Source organism: Fonsecaea multimorphosa (assembly GCF_000836435.1).
Source record: "Fonsecaea multimorphosa CBS 102226 unplaced genomic scaffold supercont1.9, whole genome shotgun sequence".
Classification (NCBI taxonomy): domain Eukaryota; kingdom Fungi; phylum Ascomycota; class Eurotiomycetes; order Chaetothyriales; family Herpotrichiellaceae; genus Fonsecaea; species Fonsecaea multimorphosa.
Window position 1 is genome coordinate 611449 of NW_015971643.1, and position 24179 is coordinate 635627.

The 24179-nt window shown below is 52.8% G+C and overlaps 8 protein-coding genes across 8 annotated transcripts; 3 read left to right on the forward strand and 5 right to left on the reverse strand.

Moving 5' to 3' along the window:
* Positions 1-1281: 1281 nt before the first annotated feature.
* Z520_05387 (uncharacterized protein) lies at positions 1282-3139 on the forward strand (the record flags this gene model as incomplete). Its single annotated transcript, XM_016775890.1, has 3 exons — positions 1282-1439; positions 1506-1687; positions 1752-3139. 3 exons carry the CDS (start codon positions 1282-1284, stop codon positions 3137-3139), a joined length of 1728 nt encoding a protein of 575 aa, XP_016633049.1.
* Positions 3140-4349: 1210 nt separating this feature from the next.
* Positions 4350-6255, forward strand: Z520_05388 (uncharacterized protein; the record flags this gene model as incomplete). Its single annotated transcript, XM_016775891.1, has 5 exons — positions 4350-4542; positions 4604-5188; positions 5250-5423; positions 5475-5549; positions 5633-6255. 5 exons carry the CDS (start codon positions 4350-4352, stop codon positions 6253-6255), a joined length of 1650 nt encoding a protein of 549 aa, XP_016633050.1.
* A 432-nt stretch (positions 6256-6687) lies between these two features.
* Positions 6688-9546, forward strand: Z520_05389 (uncharacterized protein; the record flags this gene model as incomplete). The annotated part of the gene is made up of 1 exon (XM_016775892.1): positions 6688-9546. One exon carries the CDS (start codon positions 6688-6690, stop codon positions 9544-9546), a length of 2859 nt encoding a protein of 952 aa, XP_016633051.1.
* Positions 9547-10455: 909 nt separating this feature from the next.
* On the reverse strand, positions 10456-12756 carry Z520_05390 (uncharacterized protein; the record flags this gene model as incomplete). Its single annotated transcript, XM_016775893.1, has 3 exons — positions 10456-11223; positions 11300-12490; positions 12580-12756. The coding sequence occupies 3 exons, from the start codon at positions 12754-12756 to the stop codon at positions 10456-10458; spliced, it is 2136 nt and encodes a 711-aa protein (XP_016633052.1).
* An 856-nt stretch (positions 12757-13612) lies between these two features.
* Z520_05391 (uncharacterized protein) lies at positions 13613-14407 on the reverse strand (the record flags this gene model as incomplete). The annotated part of the gene is made up of 2 exons (XM_016775894.1): positions 13613-13888; positions 13949-14407. The coding sequence occupies 2 exons, from the start codon at positions 14405-14407 to the stop codon at positions 13613-13615; spliced, it is 735 nt and encodes a 244-aa protein (XP_016633053.1).
* A 1751-nt stretch (positions 14408-16158) lies between these two features.
* Z520_05392 (uncharacterized protein) lies at positions 16159-16560 on the reverse strand (the record flags this gene model as incomplete). The annotated part of the gene is made up of 1 exon (XM_016775895.1): positions 16159-16560. One exon carries the CDS (start codon positions 16558-16560, stop codon positions 16159-16161), a length of 402 nt encoding a protein of 133 aa, XP_016633054.1.
* A 2306-nt stretch (positions 16561-18866) lies between these two features.
* Positions 18867-19911, reverse strand: Z520_05393 (uncharacterized protein; the record flags this gene model as incomplete). The annotated part of the gene is made up of 4 exons (XM_016775896.1): positions 18867-19261; positions 19308-19666; positions 19722-19818; positions 19875-19911. 4 exons carry the CDS (start codon positions 19909-19911, stop codon positions 18867-18869), a joined length of 888 nt encoding a protein of 295 aa, XP_016633055.1.
* A 596-nt stretch (positions 19912-20507) lies between these two features.
* Positions 20508-23948, reverse strand: Z520_05394 (uncharacterized protein; the record flags this gene model as incomplete). The annotated part of the gene is made up of 2 exons (XM_016775897.1): positions 20508-21519; positions 21568-23948. The coding sequence occupies 2 exons, from the start codon at positions 23946-23948 to the stop codon at positions 20508-20510; spliced, it is 3393 nt and encodes a 1130-aa protein (XP_016633056.1).
* Between the last annotated feature and the right edge of the window lie 231 nt (positions 23949-24179).

A 24179-nucleotide genomic window follows, 5' to 3' on the forward strand; every position in this document is an offset into this window, starting at 1 on the left:
ACACCTTGTGGCCCTTTGTCGTTGCTTGCAAGTGCCTCGTATCTGTCAGGAACTGTATCCGATATCCGCGTAGACAGCGTAAGTGGGCGAAGGATGATTATGGTGCTGAGTGTTCCAGAAGAATTCCTCGTGCAGAAGGAGGAAGGAAAGCCAGGCGTTACAAGCATGTTGGTGATATCGACTAAGCACAACACATAATCAGCGCATTGGAGAGCGCCGAGTTCACCACGAGTAGGCCTGATGATGATGATGATGATAAGAAATCCGTGATAGACACTGTCGTCAGGCCAAGATACGAGTAAGTGATGTGAAGAGGATACTGGATCAAGGCAGAGGAGGCGAGGGTGTGTGTGTGTTAGCCAAACGAGATGGTCGCGTGGCATTCGTTCAAGGGGCATTCGATTCATGATTCGAGGTGTTTACTGCTGGTGCTGCTGGTGTCGACGGCTGTTGCCCTGATAAATCTGCCCAGGCGGCCCACGCATGGCGATAATTGTTTCTAGTGGTCGAATGCAGGTTTAGGCTCGCCTATTACGGGTCCCCCTAGGGCTCGAGGGGCTCTAGCCCCTAGCAGTCATCGGAGACTCCCACCGCCGGACCCTGTGCTGCCTGTCACTGCCTGTCAGTTATGTACCCAGCCACGCCAGCGTAGGCGAAGGTACGAGTGAGTGCCCCTCCGGCCCTCCACAAGTTGCCCCTCCCCTCTCCCCCTTGTCCTCTCTTCGCACCTGGTCTTATCTCTCCCTCGCCCATCACCAGCCATTCACAGCTCTCAATAAAATCTCTCCATGGTCCATGCGATGGCCATGCCTATCACACTCCGTCATGGCCCATACTGGGCTCTGGAGAAGGACTCCACCCTCCCGATAACCAGCATCAAGTTACCCGATGAAGGCCTAGTGGGCGAGGTTTCGGAGGCCAATTCATGCCCTTCGCCTCCAAGGCCCTGCGCAATTTCACACGCTGTGAGAGGTGCGCTGCGCTGCTTTTTTCTGTTCGGCCAGCTAGCGACGGGAAGCATCGCTTGATAAAACCCTCCGTTGGCAATATGCTATGAATAAAGCCCGCTTGCCTCTCATTCCAAGGGCTATCTTCCTTGAGTGCTCTTCATCCATATTCCCATCCACACCAAGGCCGCTTGCTGAGAGCATTGATCCCTCTCGCAACCTACCCACGAAGACCATTCGAAGCACCTCGGCCTGAGTCTGGTCCGGGACGTCATAGTGCATGTATACCAATTCCACCTCATCCGTATAATACACCCACGATCCTTGCGCCGTCATGAGCGAAGACAGGAAATTCAGCGTCGTCTCACAGGGTGGGCACCGCAAGTCGGTGGCTGAAGAGCCCGTGACCTCTGTGCTCCCTGGTGGCGAGGTCCCAATATTTGATCGAGAGTTGACTGCCGACGAAGAGGTTCTCGCGGCACTTGGTTACGTGTATGTTGCCCCCAGGAGCTATCAATTCCCTTCTCTCTGCAAACTTCAATGCTAACATGCAAACAGTCCAGAGTTCAAGCGTGAATTCTCATTATGGACGTCGTTTTGTGTTTCCTTTGCCGTCCTCGGCTTGCTTCCGTCCTTCGCTTCCACTCTCTATTACGGCATGGGTTATGCTGGAACGCCTGGCATGGTCTGGGGTTGGTTGATTGCCATGGCTTTCATCCAATGCGTCGCCATGGGCATGGGTACGTCTCATGTTTGGTTCCTGGAAAAGGAAATGCTTCTGTGTTGCGACTAACAAATACATAGCTGAATTGTGCTCGTCCATGCCTACGTCGGGTGGTTTGTACTACGCCGCGGCCGTGCTCGCACCTCCAGGATATGGCCCCCTAGCTGCCTGGATCACTGGTTGGTCGAATTGGCTGGTTCAAGTCACAGGAGCCCCTTCCGTCGACTACGCATTGGCTTCCATGATTCTTGCAGCTGGATCCATTACCAATCCAGGCTTCGTCCCTCAGAACTATCAAGTGTTCCTTCTGACCACCCTGATCATGATTGTCCATGCATGTATCTCATCCATGCCGACGCGTTGGATCGCGACGTTCAATTCGTACGGCAGCACCTTCAACATCATCGCATTGGTCATCACCATCATCACGATCCCGGCCGCCACCAACCGTGAGTCACAGGGACTGCCTCGTTTCACCAAGAGCAGCACAGTTTGGGGCAACTTCTACGAGGGAACAGACTTCCCAAATGGCGTGGCTCTGCTCATGTCGTTCATCGCCGTCATCTGGACCATGTCCGGATATGATGCTCCTTTCCATCTTTCAGAGGAATGCAGCAACGCAAACATTGCCAGTCCTCGGGCCATCGTCCTGACCTCTGGCATTGGTGGAATCATGGGTTGGTTCTTGCAGTTGGTCGTGGCTTATACCGTGGTCAATATCGACGACGTCCTCGATTCTGATATTGGCCAGCCTTGGGCATCCTACCTTATGCAAATCCTACCTGAGAACACCGCTCTGGCTCTGCTTGCGATGACCATTATCTGCGGTTTCTCCATGGGCCAGGGTTGTATGATTGCGGCGTCCCGTGTCACTTTCGCTTACGCCCGTGATAATTGCTTCCCTTTCTCCGGTCTGTGGAAGCAGGTCAACCCAATAACAAAGACCCCGGTCAATGCCGTCTGGTTGAATTGCGTTGTGGGAATTCTTCTGACCCTGCTCCTCTTCGGGGGCGAGGCATCCATCGGGGCCATTTTCAGCGTCGGCGCCATTGCAGCGTTTGTGGCCTTCACCATTCCCATCACCATTCGAACTTTCTTCGTCGGCAACCGTTTCCGTCGCGGACCATGGCACCTTGGGAAATTCTCGTTCCCTATCGGTGTGGCATCGACATGCTTCACTTCGTTGATGATCCCCATTCTCTGCCTGCCCAGCGTGACAGGTTCGGATCTGAATGCGTCGCTCATGAACTGGACCTGTTTGGTGTGGGGAGGGCCGATGCTGCTCGTCATAATCTGGTGGGTGGTGGATGCCCACAAGTGGTTCACCGGACCCAAGGTGAACATTCAACATATGATGCTGGGAAGAGAGGAAAACGTTATCGATGGCAAGGAGGGCTCTGACTCGGGCAGCGGCATTTCGCCAGCCGCGGCCTCGGATGTGGACAAGGCCGTCCTTAACAAAGTGTGAGGAGATTCCGGGTCAAAAGTACGCTGGTTGATTTTCAGATGATATAACCTTTTCTCCTTTTGCGTGGAGAGTGCACGTATACCCCATGATTGGAAGTCCAGCTCGACGACTATCTAGTGTAATTTGAATGAAGAATTTCGCAGTTCTTGTCGATTTGCTTGATTGCTCGCACACGGGATTGCAATCTCAATGCGACAAATGTGCACGTGCCTGCGGGCGAAGCGGATGGGCCCGGAGGGAAGGGAGGGAAGGTTGCAGGGAAGGAGGCGAGGAGGATCAGGAACTGTGGCTGTCCCTCTTCCGGTTGGTGGTGGCCAATGTTGTAGCGTCTAACGGGGCGATACGAGTAGTGGAAGGAAAACAGGATTAGCGGAGGATTGGATACCTAGCTCGCCAGGTATGTACCTATGTACGTACCTATGTAGTGCCTGGGTGATGCCCAAATCTGCCCTCTAAGATTATCGCTGCCAGACTCCATCATCATTGGACTCCAGCACACAGGCACACAGTTGGGTCAATCAAATTGTAGGATGAAGCTGGCTTCTGCTCTTTGTTCTCGACGAATCCGAGGAGCCACATCCTTCTGGCCTTCTCGAAGCAATCAATCACTGGGACGCACGAGACTCGGATTGTTTTACGAGAACGTTATCCATCCGGGGACTTTCCGCATGATGAATCTCGATATGCACGGATCAGCGGCTATCATCGATCCATATACAATACTCGAATACGACAAGGCAACGGATGGGTCACGACCAGGGACCCATGATGTTAACTTAGACCCTCACTCGCTCCGGGGCGATAGTCCACACACTGTCTATACTCAAGTTACATCCCTCGGCACACCCGTCCAAGGCATGAGGCGTGGAATCCTTCGACCTGCTGCAAGTGGCAATGATTGCCCCTCGAGCATCCACCATCCCCCACAAACAAGCAGGAAGAAGCTTTATCAAGCATTTCGACCAAGAACCTTCGAATCCAAGCGCTATCTCGACTTAACAATGCAACCTTCCTATCTCGCTGCTGCCTCCCTGGTGTGGATGCGTCATGCGACAGCTTGCCAGTGGGAGTCGGACGATCTGCTGGTGCAAGGAAGCTCAAGGTAGGTTTTCCCTGGACGGCATGTGTCCCATAAATACTCTGCTCGGTCGCTATCTCCACGCCTCTGCTGTTGGTATTTTCTGCCTGGCATTGCAAGGATCTGGACATCATGCATTTCACTGCTCTTCTGACCGCGTCGCTGGCGGCTGGCGCGTTGGCGCAGTCGGTGTCGAACCCACACAAGATGGCTAAGCAGAAGTTGGCGAAGAGAGCTCCGGTTTCAGCTCCAGCACAAGAGCGCCGGTCACTTCCCTCACTCGCGAAACGACAACATTCGAGCTACTTGACGCCTCAGACCGAGAGTAAGTCCCCCGAACTTCAGTATCCCAGATGCGAGGGTGGAGTGGGAACTAACTAGAGCAGAGTTCGCCGTTAATGGCACCGGAGTTCCACTGGTCCCCTTTGACATTGGCGAGTCCTATGCGGGCACGCTTTCCATCGATGGAAACAGCTCGAACCAAAACCAGCTGTTCTTTTGGTTCTTCCCCTCAGATAACCCTGCGGCGTCGGATGAGATCACCATCTGGTTGAACGGCGGGCCTGGATGTAGCTCGCTTGACGGCCTTCTGCAAGAACATGGCCCATTCCTTTGGCAGAGCGGGACTTACGGTCCACAACCAAACCCGTTTTCCTTTACCAATCTTACCAACATGGTCTACGTCGACCAGCCAATTGGCACGGGCTTCTCCCCTGCAGCGCCGGGAGCCCCAGCAAAGATCACCAACGAGGTTGATGTTGGCCAACAATTTGCCGGCTTTTGGAAAAACTTCATGACCACGTTCAACATGACGGGACGGAAAGTCTACATCACTGGCGAGTCGTATGCGGGACAATACATCCCATACATTGCCAGCTATATGATCGATCAGAACAACACAGATTATTACAACGTCGCTGGCATCCAGATCAACGATCCCAGTATTGGGCTGGACTCCGTCCTTACAGAAGGTAACGACCCATGTTTATCCTGACACCAGTTTGGGCCATTGTAGCTGACGCCGAGTCACAGTGCCTGCTGCCACGCACATGAACAACTATGCCAACGTCTTCGGCCTCAATGACTCGTTCGTGTCCGCCATCAACAAAAGGGCCGAGCAGTGCGGCTACATCGAGTTCATGGAAACTGCATTGACCTTCCCACCCAAGGGCAAGTTCAAGGAGCCAGTGAATGCATCGAATCCAGGTCAGTGAGTCGCCGGAGAGCGTGCTTCGCAGCTAACCTGGACTGCCACAGATTGTGACATCTGGGATGATATCATTTTCGCCGAACTCTACGTCAACCCTTGTTTCAACTTTTACCATTTGACAGGTAGGACAAGTTTATTTGGCACCCCCTCCACGTTGTGCCGACGGACCGAACACACAACTGACACAATTTCTGATAACTGCTAGACTTCTGCCCGTTCTTGAACGACGAACTTGGCTTCCCATCTCTCGGCGACGGACCAAACAACTACTTCAATCGCAGCGACGTCCAGGCCGCTATCCACGCCCCTCCCACCGACTACGTGATCTGCGGTGATGATAGCCTATTCCCGAAAGGTGACCAATCGCCTCCTTCATCATTCACCGCGCTGCCGCATGTTATCGAGCATACCAACAACGTCATCGTCGGCAGCGGTCTCCTGGACTACTTGCTCTTGATGAATGGCACGCTGATGACCCTTAACAATATGACCTGGAATGGCGCTCAGGGCTTTTCCAAGAAACCCTCTGACAAGTTCTTCGTGCCGTACAACCCCTCTATCGGGTTCGTTATTCAGGAGACTTACAACCAGCCAATCCCTGCCACCCCCGTGGGCTTGGTCGCAGGTGGTGGATACTTGGGCACGACACACACCGAGAGAGGGTTGACCTTCGTGGTTGTCGACATGGCAGGCCATGAGATTCCCCAATATGTCCCGGGCGCCGCCTACAGACAGCTCGAGTTCTTGCTGGGTAGAATCAAGAGCCTGACCCAGATTGGAGACTTCACGACGCAACATGGTAACTACACGGGCACAACTCCATTGTAGTCGGATGAGAGATGGGCTGAAGATGCGCTACGCCCGTTGTGACGGAGCTGAGACATGACTTGCGGTCCTACGTCGTAATGCACGCGGCACGACAGAGTATATAAAAAGTTTACGATTGTGAAATGCTCTGGTGAATGAATATGTCAGTTCAAGGTCGAAAATCCCCTTGTCATGACCCCGAATATAACAAGGGCCTAGTCGTCAGCCTGGTAATTGATTGGACGGAGACTCTAAATTCAGTATGTCAGACAAAAGCATTCAGTAATTGGGGCCTCCAGAGCGAGCGCGTGACTGCGCGTCATCTCGACGCGCTGGATCCTCAATACCACGTTCCCCGGTGCTCCCCACTAAACTGCGGCCCTGAATTCACAATTCCCCTTGTCATGCCTTCTCCCTGCACCTTCTCCTCGGAAAAAGGCTTCGAGAGCATCCATGGCTCTCGAGCCCAAGTCGCCGTCCATGCACAACCGCTTGATGGGGACTCGGATCCCCCACCCTCCATCCACCCATTTTCATGATGGCGAAGAGTTCCCCGCCCCGCCTGCGAAGCGACGAAAAGCTGTCGTATACGACGGGACCGCCAGCCCGACGCGCGATTCCCCTCGAAAGTCCGCCCCGAGGAGGAGGGTCAAGGAAGAGATTCCAGACTCGGAAGAAGAGGGGGAAGAAGACGATCTCCATGGACGTGCAGATCGGATCTCTGATCCTCCCCGGGCGACACAGTTGGAGGCCACTCTACCTCCCGTGACGACGGATGAAGAAGCCATAGAGGCTTATGAGGCTTACAAGGCAAGTGAATACACGCAGCATAATGACCAAGATGGTCGCCGAGATGCAGAAAGGACGTTGTCAAGGCTGGAATCGCGCTCTTGGATCAGAGGACGCAGCTCCATCTACGTGGATGCCTTCAACCTCGCTCTGGACACGGTGCTGGACGAGGAAGAGCATCTTTTCAACGAAGCCGAGTTGGCTCTCTTTGGTATATGGAGGGAACTCAGCTACGAGGCGCAATACCTCTACGTACGCCTGTTCCTTCGTAAGACAAGTAAATGGTTCCGAGTCAGAGATCTGCAGTACTACAGCGACGTTGCGGACATGGAGGCTGCCGTCGCGGAGTTGCAGAACGAGAGATCCCTCCCTGCCGTGAACGAGGCGCCTGGTGTCCATGCGGGTGAACTGGAACCCCCGGAAGGCACGATATTGGGTAAGACGTTTACTTTTGCAGAATGTTCGTCAGAACACATTAAAACACTGGATGAGGCCAGCAGCCTCTTGCTTTTGGACGAATTGAAGACCCTCGCAAAAGAAGCAAAGGTTCACGGCAAGAACAAACGAGAACTTTTGCAGAATTTCCGGCGTACCAGCGGCAGGCAGGCTGGCCTGGGTTTCAGAGAACTTAGACGTTCGGAAACGCAGGAATCGGGTAGTGCCATGTCTGAGGACAATCACTCTATCTATGACGAAGAAGATGGAGAGGAAAGCAGTGGACCCAGCACACCGAACGCTTCGAGCACCAATCGAGACGCTCACTTTACGAAGAAGATACTCGATCGGACGGGACGTTGCATCCGACTCTCCCTGACTCCGTTGAAGCTTTTCGAACGGGTCCACCTTGTCTTCTACCGTAGCACAGAATGGACGGAGAAGAGCCTGACGACCTTGATCCTGGCCAAGATATCTCGTCGCAACTTCCCAGAGTACATCGTTAGCCGGTCGACCACCATTTTTGAGTCCCGTGCTCTCCTCCTCGAATTCGAGGCTAGTCTGCGCACACAGTTCCGGGTAGACAACATCCTAGAGTTCAACGGCACCCCGGGCCGGAAAGCTCTGGAGGAAGTGAAAGAGATCTTTCAGGCGGTGTATCCGCAGTGGAAAGCCTTGCTGGCAGAAGAACAGAGGAAGGAAGACCGCGTCTATGAGAGTGGAGAGGGTGCATATCTGCGTCGTTTCAGCCCAGCATGGGTATACACGCGTATCGTGCATAAGGCACTTCACCCTCTTGCCCGATTCAAAGAGCATCTTCGTGAGCACGGACTCTTGAACGAGCTATTGGATCAACGACTTTTTCACGCGTCGAGAAGGGGTGCATGGTACCAACGCAGAGCGCTGTTGGAAGAACACTACATGCACGCTCTCACGCCTGACGAAGGTCGATCTGTCGAGGCAAACAAGAAGCACTGGAAGCGCATCGCTTTGAAAACTTGTGAGCTGGGACTTCAAGATAAAGAGTGCCACATCATCTACCACTATGACCTGCAAAAGCGGGTTAAGAAACTGGAAAAGCAGTTACGCGTGCCACTTCGGGAACAGCATGATTTTGGGCATGTGAAGCTTGGAAAAGCTGTGGAGAGGGATGTCGTGGGCATCAAAATCGAGCACGGCCGCGAGGAAACACCATCACGGAATCTCACCTTCAGCCGGAAGAACAGCGTCAACGCGGCAGCCACGGACAGCGACCTATCGACGAACAACACCACCACCACCACCACCACCACCACCACCACCAGGCGTATCTCGCTTCCCAACCAACCAAGCAATCCAATGCTTGGTAGCAAGACAGTCTGGCTTGACCACTTGGACACAAACCTGTCTGTCTCCGTCGAATCCATGTGTCTCTCCCACTATCGCCACGTATTAGGCTACAAGGGCTACCACTCGGAAGGCGGCATCCTCCGAACCATCTTCGGGTTGCTGTTCTACGACATCCTCTTCTTCAACCCGTACATCCCCAACGTCTTTCAGACGGCGTACCAGACCTGTCCGCTCGATCTCCACACGGACAGTTTCTTCTCCGCCCGCATGCCGGAGATCCTGGGGAGGATCAACCAGATCTCCAACGGCGAGGCCGTCGAGATTGCCGAGAGGGTGTGGGACCAAGAGTATGAGAGACGGACGTGCATCGTCGGCGTGAGGTGGGATGAGTTTGAAAAGGCCGACCTCCTCGAGTTGCTGGGTTGTTGGGACGGTCAGGCTTTGGGGACGGTCATGCTCGTCATGGCGCAGGAATATCAAAGCCGGGGCGGCGGCGTGCCGGATCTCGTGCTTTGGAAGGTCCACAACCACCTGGAGGGTGATCAGGGCCGCAGTGGCAATGACGGCCATGACCACGCTCAAGCTCAAGCACACCCCCAGGATAACAGACAAGCCAAAGGAGAAATCCTCTTCGCCGAAGTCAAGTCCGCAAACGACCGACTCAGCGACACGCAGCGCCTGTGGATCAGCGTCCTGCTCTCCGCGGGCGTGAAAGTCGAGCTGTGCCACGCTGTTGCTTGCCGCGGGGACGAGATCTAGTGCAGTTCAGGTCAGGTCAGGTCAGGTCAGGTCAGGTCAGGTCAGGTCTAATAGAATGAAATGAGATGAACTGAACTGAACTGAACTGAACGAGGTGGTGCCACCCACAGGACTCTCCTCTAGCCGTAAAATGGAAGAGGTGTAGACAAGAGGACGCTCTATACCTTTGTGTCCCATGCGTGTCCTCTATGTGTCTATATGTCTAGATGTCTATAATGTCCAGTTCTATCAACCTGGGAACAAATACATGAAATGTATTATATCTCTATATAAATCTGTGTGTGTGTATATATTTATATATATATATAGAGAAGAAATTGAGTAATTACAATACCTCTCTACCTCTCTACCTAGGTACCCTAGACTCAGTATCGTTCATATCACGCTCTACTATATCTTTTGAATGCTTATCTCATTTCTAGAGTCTATCGTTACTATTCCTCTATTCTTGTTTCTCTCTTTTTTTATCTGATTTCGTTCTCGAGGTCTAAAATCTCTAGGTACTAGTGACTCCTTGTTGTTGTTGTACATAGCAGTACACTCTATTCCGACCCGCCTCTTAGGTAGGACCGGAGTTGACAGCCCATGCGCTGCGCTGCGCTATGCTCGTTTGACCAGCTGAACTGCGCCAGGAAATGGAGAAAAGGAAAAAAACCCCCTCCGGTGCGCTGGCAAACAATAAACAAGAAAAAAGTTCCCCATCACATGCATGCTATGTAAAATGACGGCGTCCCCTCGTGTACATATCCCAATCGATGCGTTGCGTGCAAGAGGAGGTGGAGGAAATGAGAAGCCTTTCCAGGGAGGGAAAAGGGTATCGCCAGCCCAATCCCCGTTTTGCTCACTTCGCGTCCCAAGGAGAGAAAGGGGAAGAGAGGAAGAAAAGGAGCATGTCTCCCCTCACTTGAATCACAGTTTCCCTCCGAACCAGCCAACGCCTTTTTCGACAGCCTCCTTGCCCGCTGCCGCTGCCATGGCATGTTGCTGCAGCTGACCCGGCTTGACCCGGCCGAAATTAACGTCCAGGTCAAGCAAGATCTTCAAAGCATTCCGGCTGCGCAGGTACGGTAACGGGGCTTTTGCCTCCCTAAGGCCAACGCCCGGTTCCACTCTGCCTGTGACTCCGCCTGCCGACTTCTTCTCGGCCTCGTCTGAACCAGGGAACGGGAGCAGCTTCGACAGCACTTCGTACGCTGCCAGCGTAAAGCCAAATTGCGGTGATGAACGCAGGATACGTGCCGGGCCGCCCTTGAAAAAGGCCTTGAACCCTTCCTCTTTGAGAATCTTGCGCGCGCAGTCTCCGAGACCGTTGTATGTTGCTTCTCCCTTACGGGCTTCTACCTGCAGTCGGGTCTTGATCACATCGCAAGGGGTCGTGAGATATGCTGCTGGCATGCCTGCAATGGCACCGGCAGTCAACAGCTGCAATACACCCAACGACTTGGTGGGTGATTCGCCGAAGAAATCTCTCTTGAGGTGACTGTACGTGGGGAAGTAGATGGCCGAAAAAGGAACGTCGCGCAACAAGCATGCTGTGACACCCTTGTACAAGCCCAGGATACCGAGATTGCGAACGATCCACATCGCACTACGTTTGGGAACCGCGTCGGATTTCTTGGCCAGTTCACCTTGGACCTGCAGGCGGATTTTGACGATTTCGAGCGGGTTGGTAAAGACCTGTTATGCGGAGCACACCGTCAGCGTCTCGCATTTCAATTCGTGAGGTCAAAAGCCCTCATAGCCTGGCACTTACCACTTGACACGCCCCTGCGGAACCTCCAGCAAGGATCTCCGCCCAGAGGGGGATCTTGCCAGTCTGCTTGTCCGTAAATCTTCCTCGCACGAGATCATTCACTGTGAGCTTGATGGCTTTTTCAGGAGCAACCCCGACCAATTGAGGCAGTACGCCCGAGTACAAGCCACGAATACCTTCATTTCGTATAACCTTGCGGGCACAGTCGATGGAGTTCTCATAAAGTCGTTCACCAGGTCGGGTGCTCCGCTGGTTTTGCATGCGTGTCTTGACCAGATCGATCGGATAGACCATGAATGCACCAAACGCGCCGGCGATGGAGCCAAGACCGAAATGGTGTGCAGATTCGAGCAAGCCGCGAAGCAACTGTTGAGATTTGGACACCGCGCGGTCGGCAGCTTCGGCCACAGCATTCAATTTCGCACCGGCTGTTTGGTAGCTGGCATCCAAAACCTTGGCGAAGTCATCTAGAGCCAACCGGCCGGAAGGGGTGTCGAGACCGGCAAAGTGAAACAAGATGTCGGCTTCCATGGGGGTGTAGAGAGAAAAGCGGGTCAACCGAGCAGCCTCGTTGAGGAAATCCGTACGATCAATCCTGCCGTCTGGAGATTTTGCGGTGGCGTTACGGATGATCAGATCGAGTAGGTCCATCTCGCGGATGACGTTCTGGAAGGCGCGGACATTTGCATACGAGATCTTGGTGCCCGACGAGATATTGCACAGAGTTGGCAGGTTCTCCAAGAGGTGGTCGGACAACTTATGTCCCGCAGTGGCTCGGATGATGCGTTCAAAATCCTCTGGGTCGATATAGCCATCTTTATCTTTGTCGTACAAATGGAATGCCTGCCGGATGCGCTCGCCCTGCAAACCACGCATCATCTGCGCAAATTGTGGGTAGGTCATCTCATGTCTCTTATTTTTCCCACCAATATATAGCGAAGCCCATTCCGAGTTGAAATCAAAGGGGATACTCTCTTGGCCTCTGTTCTGTTCGTAGATCTTTTGGAAGGTGTCTGACTTGATCGAACCAGTACCATCTTCGTCGAACAACCTGAAAGCGATCTCATACTCTGCGTCCGATTTGGCGAGGAGATTGTCAAAGGCGGCCCATTCCGACATGGTGATTTTACCGCGCTTGTGACGGTCCGCGACCCCGAAGAGGATGCCATATTGTTCCCGTTTAATTTTGTGCTGCGAACAGGGAGAGCGCGTTAACCGACATGTGCGCAAGGGATCGGACGACGAGCGACATGTGACGCGCAGGGGACGGGAGGACTCACATAATCTTCCTCTGGTGGCGCGATGGCATTGATAAAATCCTCCTCGTTCATGTAAAGCTCTCCATCTTCATCCTTGTTTGCATGTCGCAGGAAGGTCATGCGCGACTCTGTCGACAGGCTTGAGGGAGCCGATGAGCCCAGTAGGGACTCTTTTACAGCTTCTGTGACGGTCGCCATGGTCTATAATAGACTACAAGTCGGTCAAATGAGGAATCTAGGATCGATTGGTCGACAAGTTGTTGCTCTTCAAACCGCTCCAGGAGGTTCGTTCGGTCGCGGGGATGAGCGCGGACACGACGATTGAAAGTGAGAGATAAAAAATCGAAGTGGATCAGCCGTCAAAGGGAACTGCAGACCGCAGGTAGAGTGACGAGACTGAAGGACATACGAGACAAGAAGCAAGCTCGAGGCAAGAAATTGCTTATGCAAAAGGCGGTGGTGAAGGGTGTCCCTTTCTGACCCTTTCTCGCCCTACAAAACCGCAGTTTCGGGGGCACAAAATTAAACAAAAATTTGGAGCTTTGGTCTCGCTGGTCTCGCTGGTCTCGCTATCGATTTAGCCGTTGTTCTAGCCCGTACAGGCAATCCCGGTTCAGGCACAAGCTGGGCGTCTTACCATATCGGGGCTAGACCTCGGCATAAAAGTCCGCGAGCCGAATGAAGCTCCGGCGGAAGTTTTCCTATGCTTTGTATGCGTAGGGGTCCAGAGCCTCACGCGCCCACGCAGCAGTGGGATTTTCCGGACAAAGGCAAATATGAGTGTGTGAGAGAGAGAAAAAATATCATGCATTGCGATATAACCCTGTGCTGTGACCGTATGTCTTTCCTAGCAGCGCTCTTCAGAGTCCTCCCTGTTTGCCCTGGAACCTCTCGAAGTACATGTATATGATACAGTAATACAGTGCATGTACGCCGTTTCTTTGCATACGCCAAATAAAGCCCAAACTCAGGTCATTGCGTCGTTAGATATGCCCCCCAGCTGAGCAGATTTCCTCCTTTTTGCCAGTTTCAGACCATCCAGTCTTACTCACGTTCATGCTGTGTATCCATACCCAACTGTCTCAGAGAGCAGACGGTTGACAGAAGGAAGACTCTCCGTAGATAAACCAGATGTTATCTCACTGGCACGTCGACTATGTGCAGTATTCCCGAGGCTGATGCCACTGTCATCGGTATGACCATATTCTTCGTCCAGTGATGAGCCGCGTTCATAGTCGCTCACTCCCTGACCGGAACTAGCTCGTGATCTGTTTCGAGCATGGCTGGAGCGAGAAGGGTTCCTCAGGTTTCGAAGCCCCTGTTGAAACATCTGAACAGAACATCAGTTAGCTGGAGGTCAGATGGCCGGCGGCAATCAATCTCCACATACCACTTTCTCCACGTCTGACATAGACTCTCCAAGCTCCTTGCATAGAGGTTGCCATATCGAATGCCGGTGCCGGTTGTACGCGTCTGTCACCCTCTGGATTCTGGCCTCGTCCCAGTCGGTGTCGCGCATCTTGGCCAACACCCTCTCATGTCTCTTTCGACATGCGTTGGCCGACTTGTTGGGGAAATATCGTCGGTGGATCTCCTCCCACGACAATCCCCGACCCTTCGCATCCAACAGGATATTGTCCTCCTCGGCGTTCCAAGGACCACTCTGGCCCGGACGTGGGATCGTTTCCCTCTGCAGATGAGGAACAGGGGGCATGGAGTTAGGGACAGACTGTAGGTAGTTGGACATCATTTGTTGTTGGCCATATTGGAGGCTGTGATCTGCGTAGTGCAGGCTGTGCATTTGAGGAGGATTCCACGGAGTCATGGTCGGGGGCATGCTGGTGACCATGGTCGCTGGCGCTCGGAGGCTGTATGGAGCTGGTCGCTGAACTCGTCGGGCTATAGTTGGCTGCTTTGGCATTCCTTGTCATGCGCAGGCCGATGAGTCGAGGCCTTGGTCGGTGGAATGGTTGCGCGAACAAAAAGGAAATTGGTCCGAATTATGATTATGAAGGTGGAGAGGAGGAGCGAGTGTACAAGAAAAATGAAAAAGGAAACGACTGAGCTGAACCCGGTGCAGCACGTCTGAGGACTGGATGGCATGAAATGTTGTATGCCTGGATGACTCGAGCCTGACCACCCCTCTTATGAACAATTGCGTCCAGCGCAAACAGCCCTGCCAAAGAACTTCAAACACACGGGCGTCAATCTCAGATTTGAAAGAGACGCGAAACCCAAGCAGCTCAGGTCTCGAGCCACCCAGTTTCATAAGTACAAAGTGCTCGACAATCAGCCTCCCCGGCGCAAAATATGCAACGGCGCCTCGGGGAACTGCAAGAGATGGACGCCCAAGGCGAAATCCAGACGCGCTGACCACTGAAGGATCCATCTCCTACGATCAAGTGAAACTCGAGCCTCGAGAGGGGGGCCATGAGGTGGTGTGGATCATACCAATGTAGTCGCAGAAAGTATATTTGGCAGCCAGCCAGCCCTACCTCTCAGGCCCAAGCGAGCCATTCGCAACACAGCACAAAGCGGCTGTCGATCAAGCGAATCTCAGTAGCCGCTGGCAGACATGGACCGGGGCGATCAAGCCGGGCAGAACTCAAGCGGTTTCGAGAATTTTTGGATACACACAAGCACGCTGCCCAGTAGCAGAAACTTTCGATGCCCCAGAACTCTAGCATCTTGTTGGTTGCAACCATGCACATTGGCTGGGTCCGAGGCCAGGGCATGCGGTGGATTCCGAAGTCATGATAGCCGCTGAGCATCAATCTCAGGGAGGCATGGATTCACACAAACGGGACTTGGAGTGCTCGCGTCGCCCCATAGAAAGCAGTCTCCAGGACAACAGACCGTTCGGCTCTACATGCGAGCAGATAATCGCCATTCATGTCATCTTGAAAAACCGCAAGAAGACACACGGCGTGCTTCTGAGATGTTCGACTGAGGTTGGAGGATATGAAACTCGAGGTCGCTTGCCAGGCGCTTAATCTCTTAAAGACCCTATATTTAGCCATGGCAGATTGGCAGCCATGATTTGCATACCCACTTACCCCTCCACTGAATACTCTGTGCGTCCTCTGTCGCATTGGATATGCTGAGGTGGATTCGTTCCTGTGTTCTGGAAAAGGATCCCAGTAACGATATAGGGTAGACCTAGCTTTTCTCATCTAGCCGAACATTGGCTAAATTCTCTATACCGGGGTTGCGTCTCGCCACTAGAAATGGTGCGGCCACTCACCCATCTATGAGGCCGTGTGCCCAATATACAACCGAGACACTCGTGCCCGCAGTGTCGGTAAGAGAAAATCACCAAGGGCGAACAAAAGACAAGAGAAGGTCATATATTGACTATTCTTGAGAGTGTCAGGTAAAAGACTGTGGTTTTTCCCGCTTCAACTCTTTCTGTAGTTCTTGGATTATATTCTTTTTGTTGGCCCCCTTTGAAGCCCCCTGGGAGAGGAGCCGACGCGTTACATCAAAATGGTACATCATCAACAGGTCGTAGATCAGCAGCCGATCCCTCATTGCGGAAAGGTTTTACAACATATCAAATCGCTCAAAAAACCCAAACAAGAAACATGCCGGACTGGCCCGTCATCTCCGTCCCCATCGTCGCTCGTCCTTCGATATCTTGACGTGAGAGCCATAGTAGTCCTCTTCCTCGATAGGCGTTACACTGTATACGACAGGAGTGTCGGAGAAGGACAGTTGTCGCCGTTGCGTGCTGGTCTTGGAAGAAGACTTCTTCAAGATGCTTCTTGATGAGCTGGTGTTGACATATGAATATGTTGGCTGTTGCAGCGTCGAGTAGCCCCGCTGGTTGAGTCTGGTGTTTCGTGCAGTTGGGCTGGCGGGTGACGGCGAGACAGGGGATTTCAGAGGTGATCTCAATGGTGTCATGGGAGACTTGAGTGAGAGTGTTGGTCTGGTTGCTTGAGCAGTAGAGGTCGAGATGCTCAACGACAACTTTGGCTTTGCGGCTCGTGAGGCAAGCATGATTATATCTTGATTGATTGTATGAATGTGGTGATTGATATGATGTTTGACTTGTTGTATCTTGAGTCTGTTCAACAGATTGCGAAGGCCTGTTATCAAGCTTGCTGGAGTGGCGTTGTTGAAGATATAACAAAAAGATGCAGATGTGAATAGCGGGGCAGTGGAGCAGATGCAAGAATAGCAGTTGAGTATGATAGAGACAATAATAGAATTGGACCAGCCAAATCTAGATCGTAAGGAAATCGAGGAATAGGAGACGCCAGACAATCAATGTGTGGATGAAGAGAAGAAGAAGCCGGGTCGACAAAGCGGTCGGATGGGCGGTTAGATATAGTTGTTGAAACGTAGAGAGGAGTCGAGACCTGCGCTGGCACGGCTGGTCATGGCGAGTTGTCGTCCCCATTCGCCCAGCATCACCCCCATGGTCCGAGCTTCTGCCTTGCATCTCGCCCAATCATTGCACTGCTTGACGCGCTCACATTGTGATACTGCTGCTTCCTCACCTTCTCCTCCAATAGGTGATGCAGTTTCCCCATGCAAAGTCAGGTTAGTAAGTGTGTCAATGTGTGATAGATCAAATCAGGCCGGCCGGGACTGTTACCATGGCTCTCACAGAGTTCCTCGCCTTGCATGAATCCGTAGTCCGACTGGCTCATTCAGGCATCTTACCAGCTTTGCATGTCTGCCAAGCAGTTGTCATTGGAACTATCGATTTTGGACTCCTCCTTTGGTCTTTCAGCAGGGTGATAACGGTGATCAAAGAGTGTTGACGCGGGAGACCACAGAATATTCACCAATGTGGCTGGCATTGCATAAATTAATTGACGCTATTACATGAATGAACGTTTGAAGCCGCGTCCACATCTAGAGTCGCCCGCAGAAGCAGCTGGTTACCTGGAACTGCTGGAATCGGACAAAGCACATGACACCATAAGGAGGCAGAATGTGAAATCTTCATCAATCACCTTGAAAGACCTTGAGGTGATGAAGACCTTTACCCTGTGATGAAGCTAGGACCATCAAGTATGTAGCGCGTTACTTGATCTCGAGGTGCGCCCATGGTAATCCACATCAAGTCCGCCGTGGCTTGCAAACCACGCAGGAAGATCAAGAAAAAAGTAACATAATACAGATTCTGGCTGTGCTGGTCCAGGTCCAAACCCACCTGTTTGATAATCAGCTGGACCTTCTGAACTTACCATATAGACTGACATCTCCTGCTTGAGCCACTATTTGATGATCATGTGGTCCTTGAAGGCTACGCATTATCTGGCTGCGCCGAGAGCCGCTGCACTCTCCGTGAGGAGTACGGCTGCCAGCATCTTCAGTTTAACAATTTGGTCTGTCGTTCCAGGTGCAACCTGAAGCATGAGGAAATAGAGACCAAGGCATCATAATGCGCTTCGCGCAAAGCATGTCAAGTTGGAGACAGCAGTGGAAACCGACAGGCACGCAAAGGTTCGTCCCCAATCTGGAAATTCGGTTTGCGTCCAGAGTTTTGTCCGCTCTGGTAGGTGAACATAATCGACTGCCCGCCGTATAGCATAGTCTTCTCACCACGATCCGAGTGCTGCCGTATTCGACTTACCTGTTCGCAGCGATGTAAGGTTTGGGCGCGTGCAGTGAAGATGGGTGATTTTTACATGTTGAGCAAGTGCCGTTCTGGTACTTCGGTGGGTGGCGCCGTTGATCGCCTGGACAACCACAACTTCAGTGCGGCTTTGGCATGGCGAAATGACGGCGCAGAGTTGACAAAGGCGGGTTAGATCTGCTCGGTGAAACTACTGGCGTGTGAATCATGCTGTGTATGTACGGCGCAGGGCGAGTCATCTTCTTGGTTTATTTTGGATTGAGATTTGCGTAAGGCAAGCAAGTCAGTCGGGTCTTGACGCCGATTCTTTGGCGGAAAAGGCGAACTATCGAGGCTGAAGCAAGGTGCGCGGAATCAAAAGTGTGCTGGAATGACTGTCGCAACAAGATTATGATGAATCAGTCGAGTACGAGAAAAAAAGCCCCAGCCGAATTCGTTGTGATACATGTCGACACCAAAGTCGTCAATAAAGAGCAACTGTGGCTTTGCTTTTGTCGCCGTTGCCCCAGTCCATAACCGTAATCCCGCTGCGCCGAATGGAGTCGACCATTAACCATTCTGTCTCGAAACAACAGGGTGACGTTTTCGTTGCCGCAGCTAGCAGAGCGCACATTTCAGATACATGGAAGGGTTCGAATTCCATGTCTCGAAGGCTGGAATCCACAATTTGTGAAGGAGAATGGGACAACATCCAAGTCCTCTTTTGTCCGTCCGCTTACCTGCTGGCATAACGATCTTCACGGGCATAGTCTCGACCACCTGCGTACTCACGAGGGGCTTCGTCGCGGGTAGCAGGAGGGTAGCTACGGTCGTCGTTGCGTTCATAGTAGCCACGTCGATCTCCACGCGTGCCGCTGCCATAGCCCTCTTCGCGCCTACCGCCCTCGTATCGGTCGATGCCGCGGCCGCCGTAGCCTTCATCTCGGTCGCGTCTGCCACCTCCGTAGCCGCGTCTTTCATAGTCGTCATATCGAGAACCACCACGGTAGTCACCGCGATATTCACCGCGATAGTCGCCGCCCCGGTAATCGTCACGGCGACCTGAGTATCCTCCCCGACGATCGTCATAACGGTCGCGGTACCCGCCACGAGGTGGGCCACGGAAGTCACCTGTGCAAGGTCAGTATGTTACGTCTGGTGTCGGCATCCTACTCACCGCGCTTGGGAGGGCCGAAGTATTTCCCTGGAGTGGGAGTACGAGGACGGGCACGACGAGCTTTCTCGATGCTCAAGACGCGGCCTTCGATAACCTCGCCTTGCAAGCCTTCCTTGGCTGCCTCCGCTTGGTCGTTCGAGACCATTTTGACGAATCCAAACCCACGAGACTCTTTGGTATGGGGGTCCAACATGATTGAGCAGCTTTCAACATCACCATACTTCTCGAAGAGGCGGGAGACATCGGCTTCGGTGAGACGAGGGTGAATTCCAGTCACGAAGAGATTGGAGCCAGTGTTCATGGCATCCTCATCATCCCCATGAGCGTCTTTCATGCGAGTGTCAGACGGAGGCGGTGGTCTGGAGTGAAATTGGTCAGAAAGCTTTGCAAAGCGCTGGAGGGAATGAGGCTTACGCTCTGTCGCGGCCATTTGGGGATCGGCTGCGGTTTCGGTCATCACGATCTCCCCGAGGCGAGGCAGATCGATCGCGACGTTCATATGCGCGGTCATCTAGAAAATGTGAGAAAGAAAAATCTGGACAGTTGTCTTATGACTAGAAAACGTACCTTCGTAGCGAGCAGCAGAGTCCTCGAAGTCGGCCATGGTATCAGGCTGATGCAAATGTGTTGAGCCAAGGGGGCTGAAGTCAATTGACTGCGACCTCGTTTTCAAGGCCTTGGTTACAGTTTCAACAAGCTCTAGGGATTGTGGACACCCGGAGCTGATAAAGAAATGACAGAAAATCTCTTTGATGATGAAAAGAGCTGATATCTGCTGGCGATGGTGGATTGTTTGTAAGGCTACGATGAAGAGTGAGGCGAAGGCAAAAAATCGCTACAGGACACGCGCACTCAGCGCCAAGGTAAAGTTGCCCAATTAGGAACGATCTCGGGAGCGGTCAATCATTCCTCCGTTGAGGCGTGAGACCACTCAGCCTCGTCAAGCCAGCCTTACCACCGAGCCCACCTATTGTCTTTAGATTTGTGAGGTTCAACATGCCGTGACACAGTCATAGGAGAGTCGTTCTACCTTTTACCGCACCCTATGGTGGAATGTGTTCACACCTTCAATAGATTTAGTTTGCTATTGAATGCTACAGCTAGTCAGTTACACTGAGAGTGTAGCGCAAGAAAGGAGGATGGTGTAATCGAAGCCGAGGCAGACAATCCAACATCGATCCTTCGTATACTCGGTATTTCTCACCGCCGATTCCGGAGAGACCTGGTAGCCCAATTGGGGACATTGCCTGGTTTGCTCCTCAATATTCTTTTCTTGGCTGTAGCTCCCTCCGTCTTTGAGTCTGTGGCCTCGTCATCCACGGCAACACCATTAGTGTGTCCGACGATGTCATCGACTGTTCCCAGTCCTTGGAGTTCGTCTTCATCCATCTCACTAAGCTCTTCACTCATTTCGCGCAACACTTCTGGTCCTGTCCAGCGTTCTTCGAAGATGGTTGTGCCTTCTGGATCAAATTGAGTAACGTACCAAGGAATGCCACCATCGGACTGGAGACTTTGAGAATGGCCCTCCAAACTCATTGGAGGCGTCGGTGGCTCCACTTGCTGTCCTGATTCCGCCGTCCCAATCCCATTTGCATGTGATTCATGCCTGAATCCATTCGTGGAAGCGGGCGGTGTACTAGCGGAAACCAGATGAGATGCCATCTCCTGGCTGTTGTGTTTAAGCAAATCATCCTTTGCAGCAGGCATTTCGGGATCCTTGACGGTTTCCTCAATACGAGTCGGTTCTTGCACGGAAGTTGCAGCCTCAACCATTTCAACTTCGGCCTCGGCTGGACTAGCGATCCCAACCTCGTGTTTCAATTCGACAGAATCAATAACCGGAATCTCCATGGACTGTGCCAACGAGCCACGTCGAGAGAGGAGTGCTTCGTCCATCTCTCTAATCTGCTCAGCGTACGGCCGACCGTGCAATTCAGCTTCTTTCCTTGTGGCTTCTTCTAGGAGAGGTTCAATGCCTTTGGCAACTCGTCGGGCAAGTGTACGTCGATCCCGGTCTTCGGGTTTCATGTCTTCGGCTCGGCCGCTCACCAACGAAATTAATTCTGAGAAGCTTCCTGCACTGTTGCCGAATTGCGAGTTGATCACCTGCACCACATCATTGGAAAAGCTCGCGATTGAAGTGTGCTCTTTCCTGAAGACTTTGGCCTGTAATTCGAGCAATCCTGTACGGAACAGGCCTCTGTCAAGTCTGAAATTTGTTAGCATCGAAGCTGAAACATGGGGCAGCGAGACTTACTTGAGCGCTTTCTCGATAATCGGCTCTAGAAGATGTGGAACAGGGAAGTAGACGATGTCGACGACTTCCTTCAACATGCGAGCCTCTTGCAGTTTCGCCGCTTCGCGTTCTTTGATCAAGTTGCACAGCTGCACGATCTTGTCCATGTCCTTTGCCAGCCTCTCAGCGAAATCAATGCGACGTTCAAGCCTGGCACGGCCGGCTGCGCCTTGGGCCTTGTAATCGCGACGTGTGACCTCGAAGGAGCTGAATGTATCCATCTGTAATTGCAGCCGCTTCAGAAGGGCAGCGCCCCTACGAGCTTCACGTTTCAGGGTCCAGTATTTGCAGATTTCAGAGACATATTCCTTCTTCTTGTGCACGGTGAATCTTACCAGAGACTCCTCGATAGACTTGAGAATGACTTCGGGGATCACGGGAGCACCTGAAGGCAGTCGCCAGACCGTTTTCTGCTTTTGTCCCTTCTTGTTAGTCAGAGTCACCTTCAACTGACCCTTGTCCGTTGTAGGCGTATCTTGGATGTCATGAATCGCCAAGGCAGAGGCACGACTATCTGCCCAGATCTGCCCCCGGAAATGTTCTTTGAAGTACTTGACCGCCTCTTCGTAGGCTTTGTCAGTGTGATGCTGACGCTTCCAATCACCAGGAGTGTGTTTATGGCAATACGCCTTGAGCTGTGACGGCTCCATTAGGGTATTCTGGCCGCCGCCTGTTTTCATTTGCAAAAAGAGGCCAGCTTGGCGTGCACAGGTCAGATGAAAAGGCTCGTAACAGCGGCCGTCGCTGCATTGAATGCTAGCCCCCATCTCCTGTTTGCAAATGTAGCAGACGAGTCTCCAACGACTTGTGGGCACTTTTTCAACGTCGGTGATAGGTTCCATCAAGGATGGATTGCCGATAGTGACTTCTGGAATCCAGATGGCACAGAAAAGGTGCGCCCACTTCGAATTGTTGGTTTGCTTAAAGGCGCCGCCCTCATTGGGGCAGAAAATGCAGCTCGGTCGGGAATTTCCCACAAGTTGGCATTTTCTGCACAACCATTGTCCTTCGGGAATGTAAGGCACACCATAACATTCTTGATGTACAGCGAGATCACAGCCATCGCAGAACACTATGGCATTGGCATTCTCACAGTCGCCATCGTCGCAAATCGCGCATTTGCTGTCTGGCTCTTCTCCGGCAGGCTCACCATTGACGGCAGCGGCGGAACTCGATCGTGGCCGCTGCGTCTGAGGCGCCTTTGGGTTGGGTTTCGGTATTCTCTTTTCTAGTGCATGCCATTCCTTTTCGATTTTGGTCATCGTAATCTCAAATATTGCTGGCTTGATGATTTGGACACCATCCTTGGACCTCCCTTTATTGAAAGCCTCGAGCCACTTAACATCCTGTTCGTCCATGTCATACTCGACTCGTCCAACGCCCGTACTACCAATAGCAGAATTCTCTCCGTGTGTCATGAGGTCGGGACTGAGATCGAGGTCTTCCTCCGCGGAGCCTTCCATCTGTCTGATCAGCGTCCGCTCCGGCCGTAAGAATATTTCACTCTCTTGGTACCCGACATTTGCCATAGACTTGTCCACGAAGTCAACCTGGGCAATTTCCTTGTTCATTTCATACGATAAGAAAGGATCGAGTTCTCGGTATGAGGGTTTCGGTAAGGTGAGGCGTTCTCGCGGATTCGGCCCTGGCATGGGCACGAATTTGGGCGCTTCAGGTGTCAGAAGAGCGTTGACCATCGAATTCTGGGTTCGGTGGGGCCTTCCAGGTCGCCTCTTCAAAGGCGTGGAAACCCCAAGAACAGGACTTTCGCCCTCGGTCGGCGTCAGAGCGCCTTGGCTAGAGGCATCGGTTGTAGGCTTTTTGACCAGTCCGTCTACCTCTTCTGAAGGCAGAACCGCAAAATCCGCATCAAGGTCGAGATCAGGATGGAACTCTTCCCAGCCACGCTCTTCTCGAGGCTTGTACCCGTCTCCATGCGTCACTGCGGCAGAGGCCGCAGCTGCTGTGCTGTATCGTGGCCGTGCGCCACCTCTGTTTCTGCTTCTGGCCGAGTATCGCGGGGTGGATATCATTGTCTGCTTGGGGTTGCGGCTTTGTCTGGTGCGTGTACGGGGAAGCGCGTATTCTTCCTCTGCATTAGGTGTTCTCGTGGTCGAAGGGGTGCTCTCATGATCAACATGTCTGCCACCGCCTCCTCTGCCTCCCGGTGTCCACTTGACGGGGGGTTGAGCCCTGCGCGACGTGCGGATGCGTTTCGAGGGAGGCTCTGCATCTTGGAAATCTGCGAGATCTTCCTCGTCTGAATTGTTGAAGTCTTTCGACAACTGCTTGAATTCTCTGCGCGGGCGTGTTCTTGCCTGCACAGATCTCAGAGGGCCCATCCTGCCAGCACGGTGGCCGGCAGCCGACGCGACGGTTGTGATTAACCCTCGACTAGGAGGCGCAGGAGGATTTCGGATCGTTTTCTTGTACGTGGGGGGCCATTCAGTCTCGTGAGGGTGGCGCAGATTGGAGCGCAGGCAGGAAGGGCAGTAATACGGATAGACTAAGGCGATGGATGATGTTCTGGGGGACGTCCTGTAGTCACAGTGCGTTGAGGTGCTTTTTGAGTG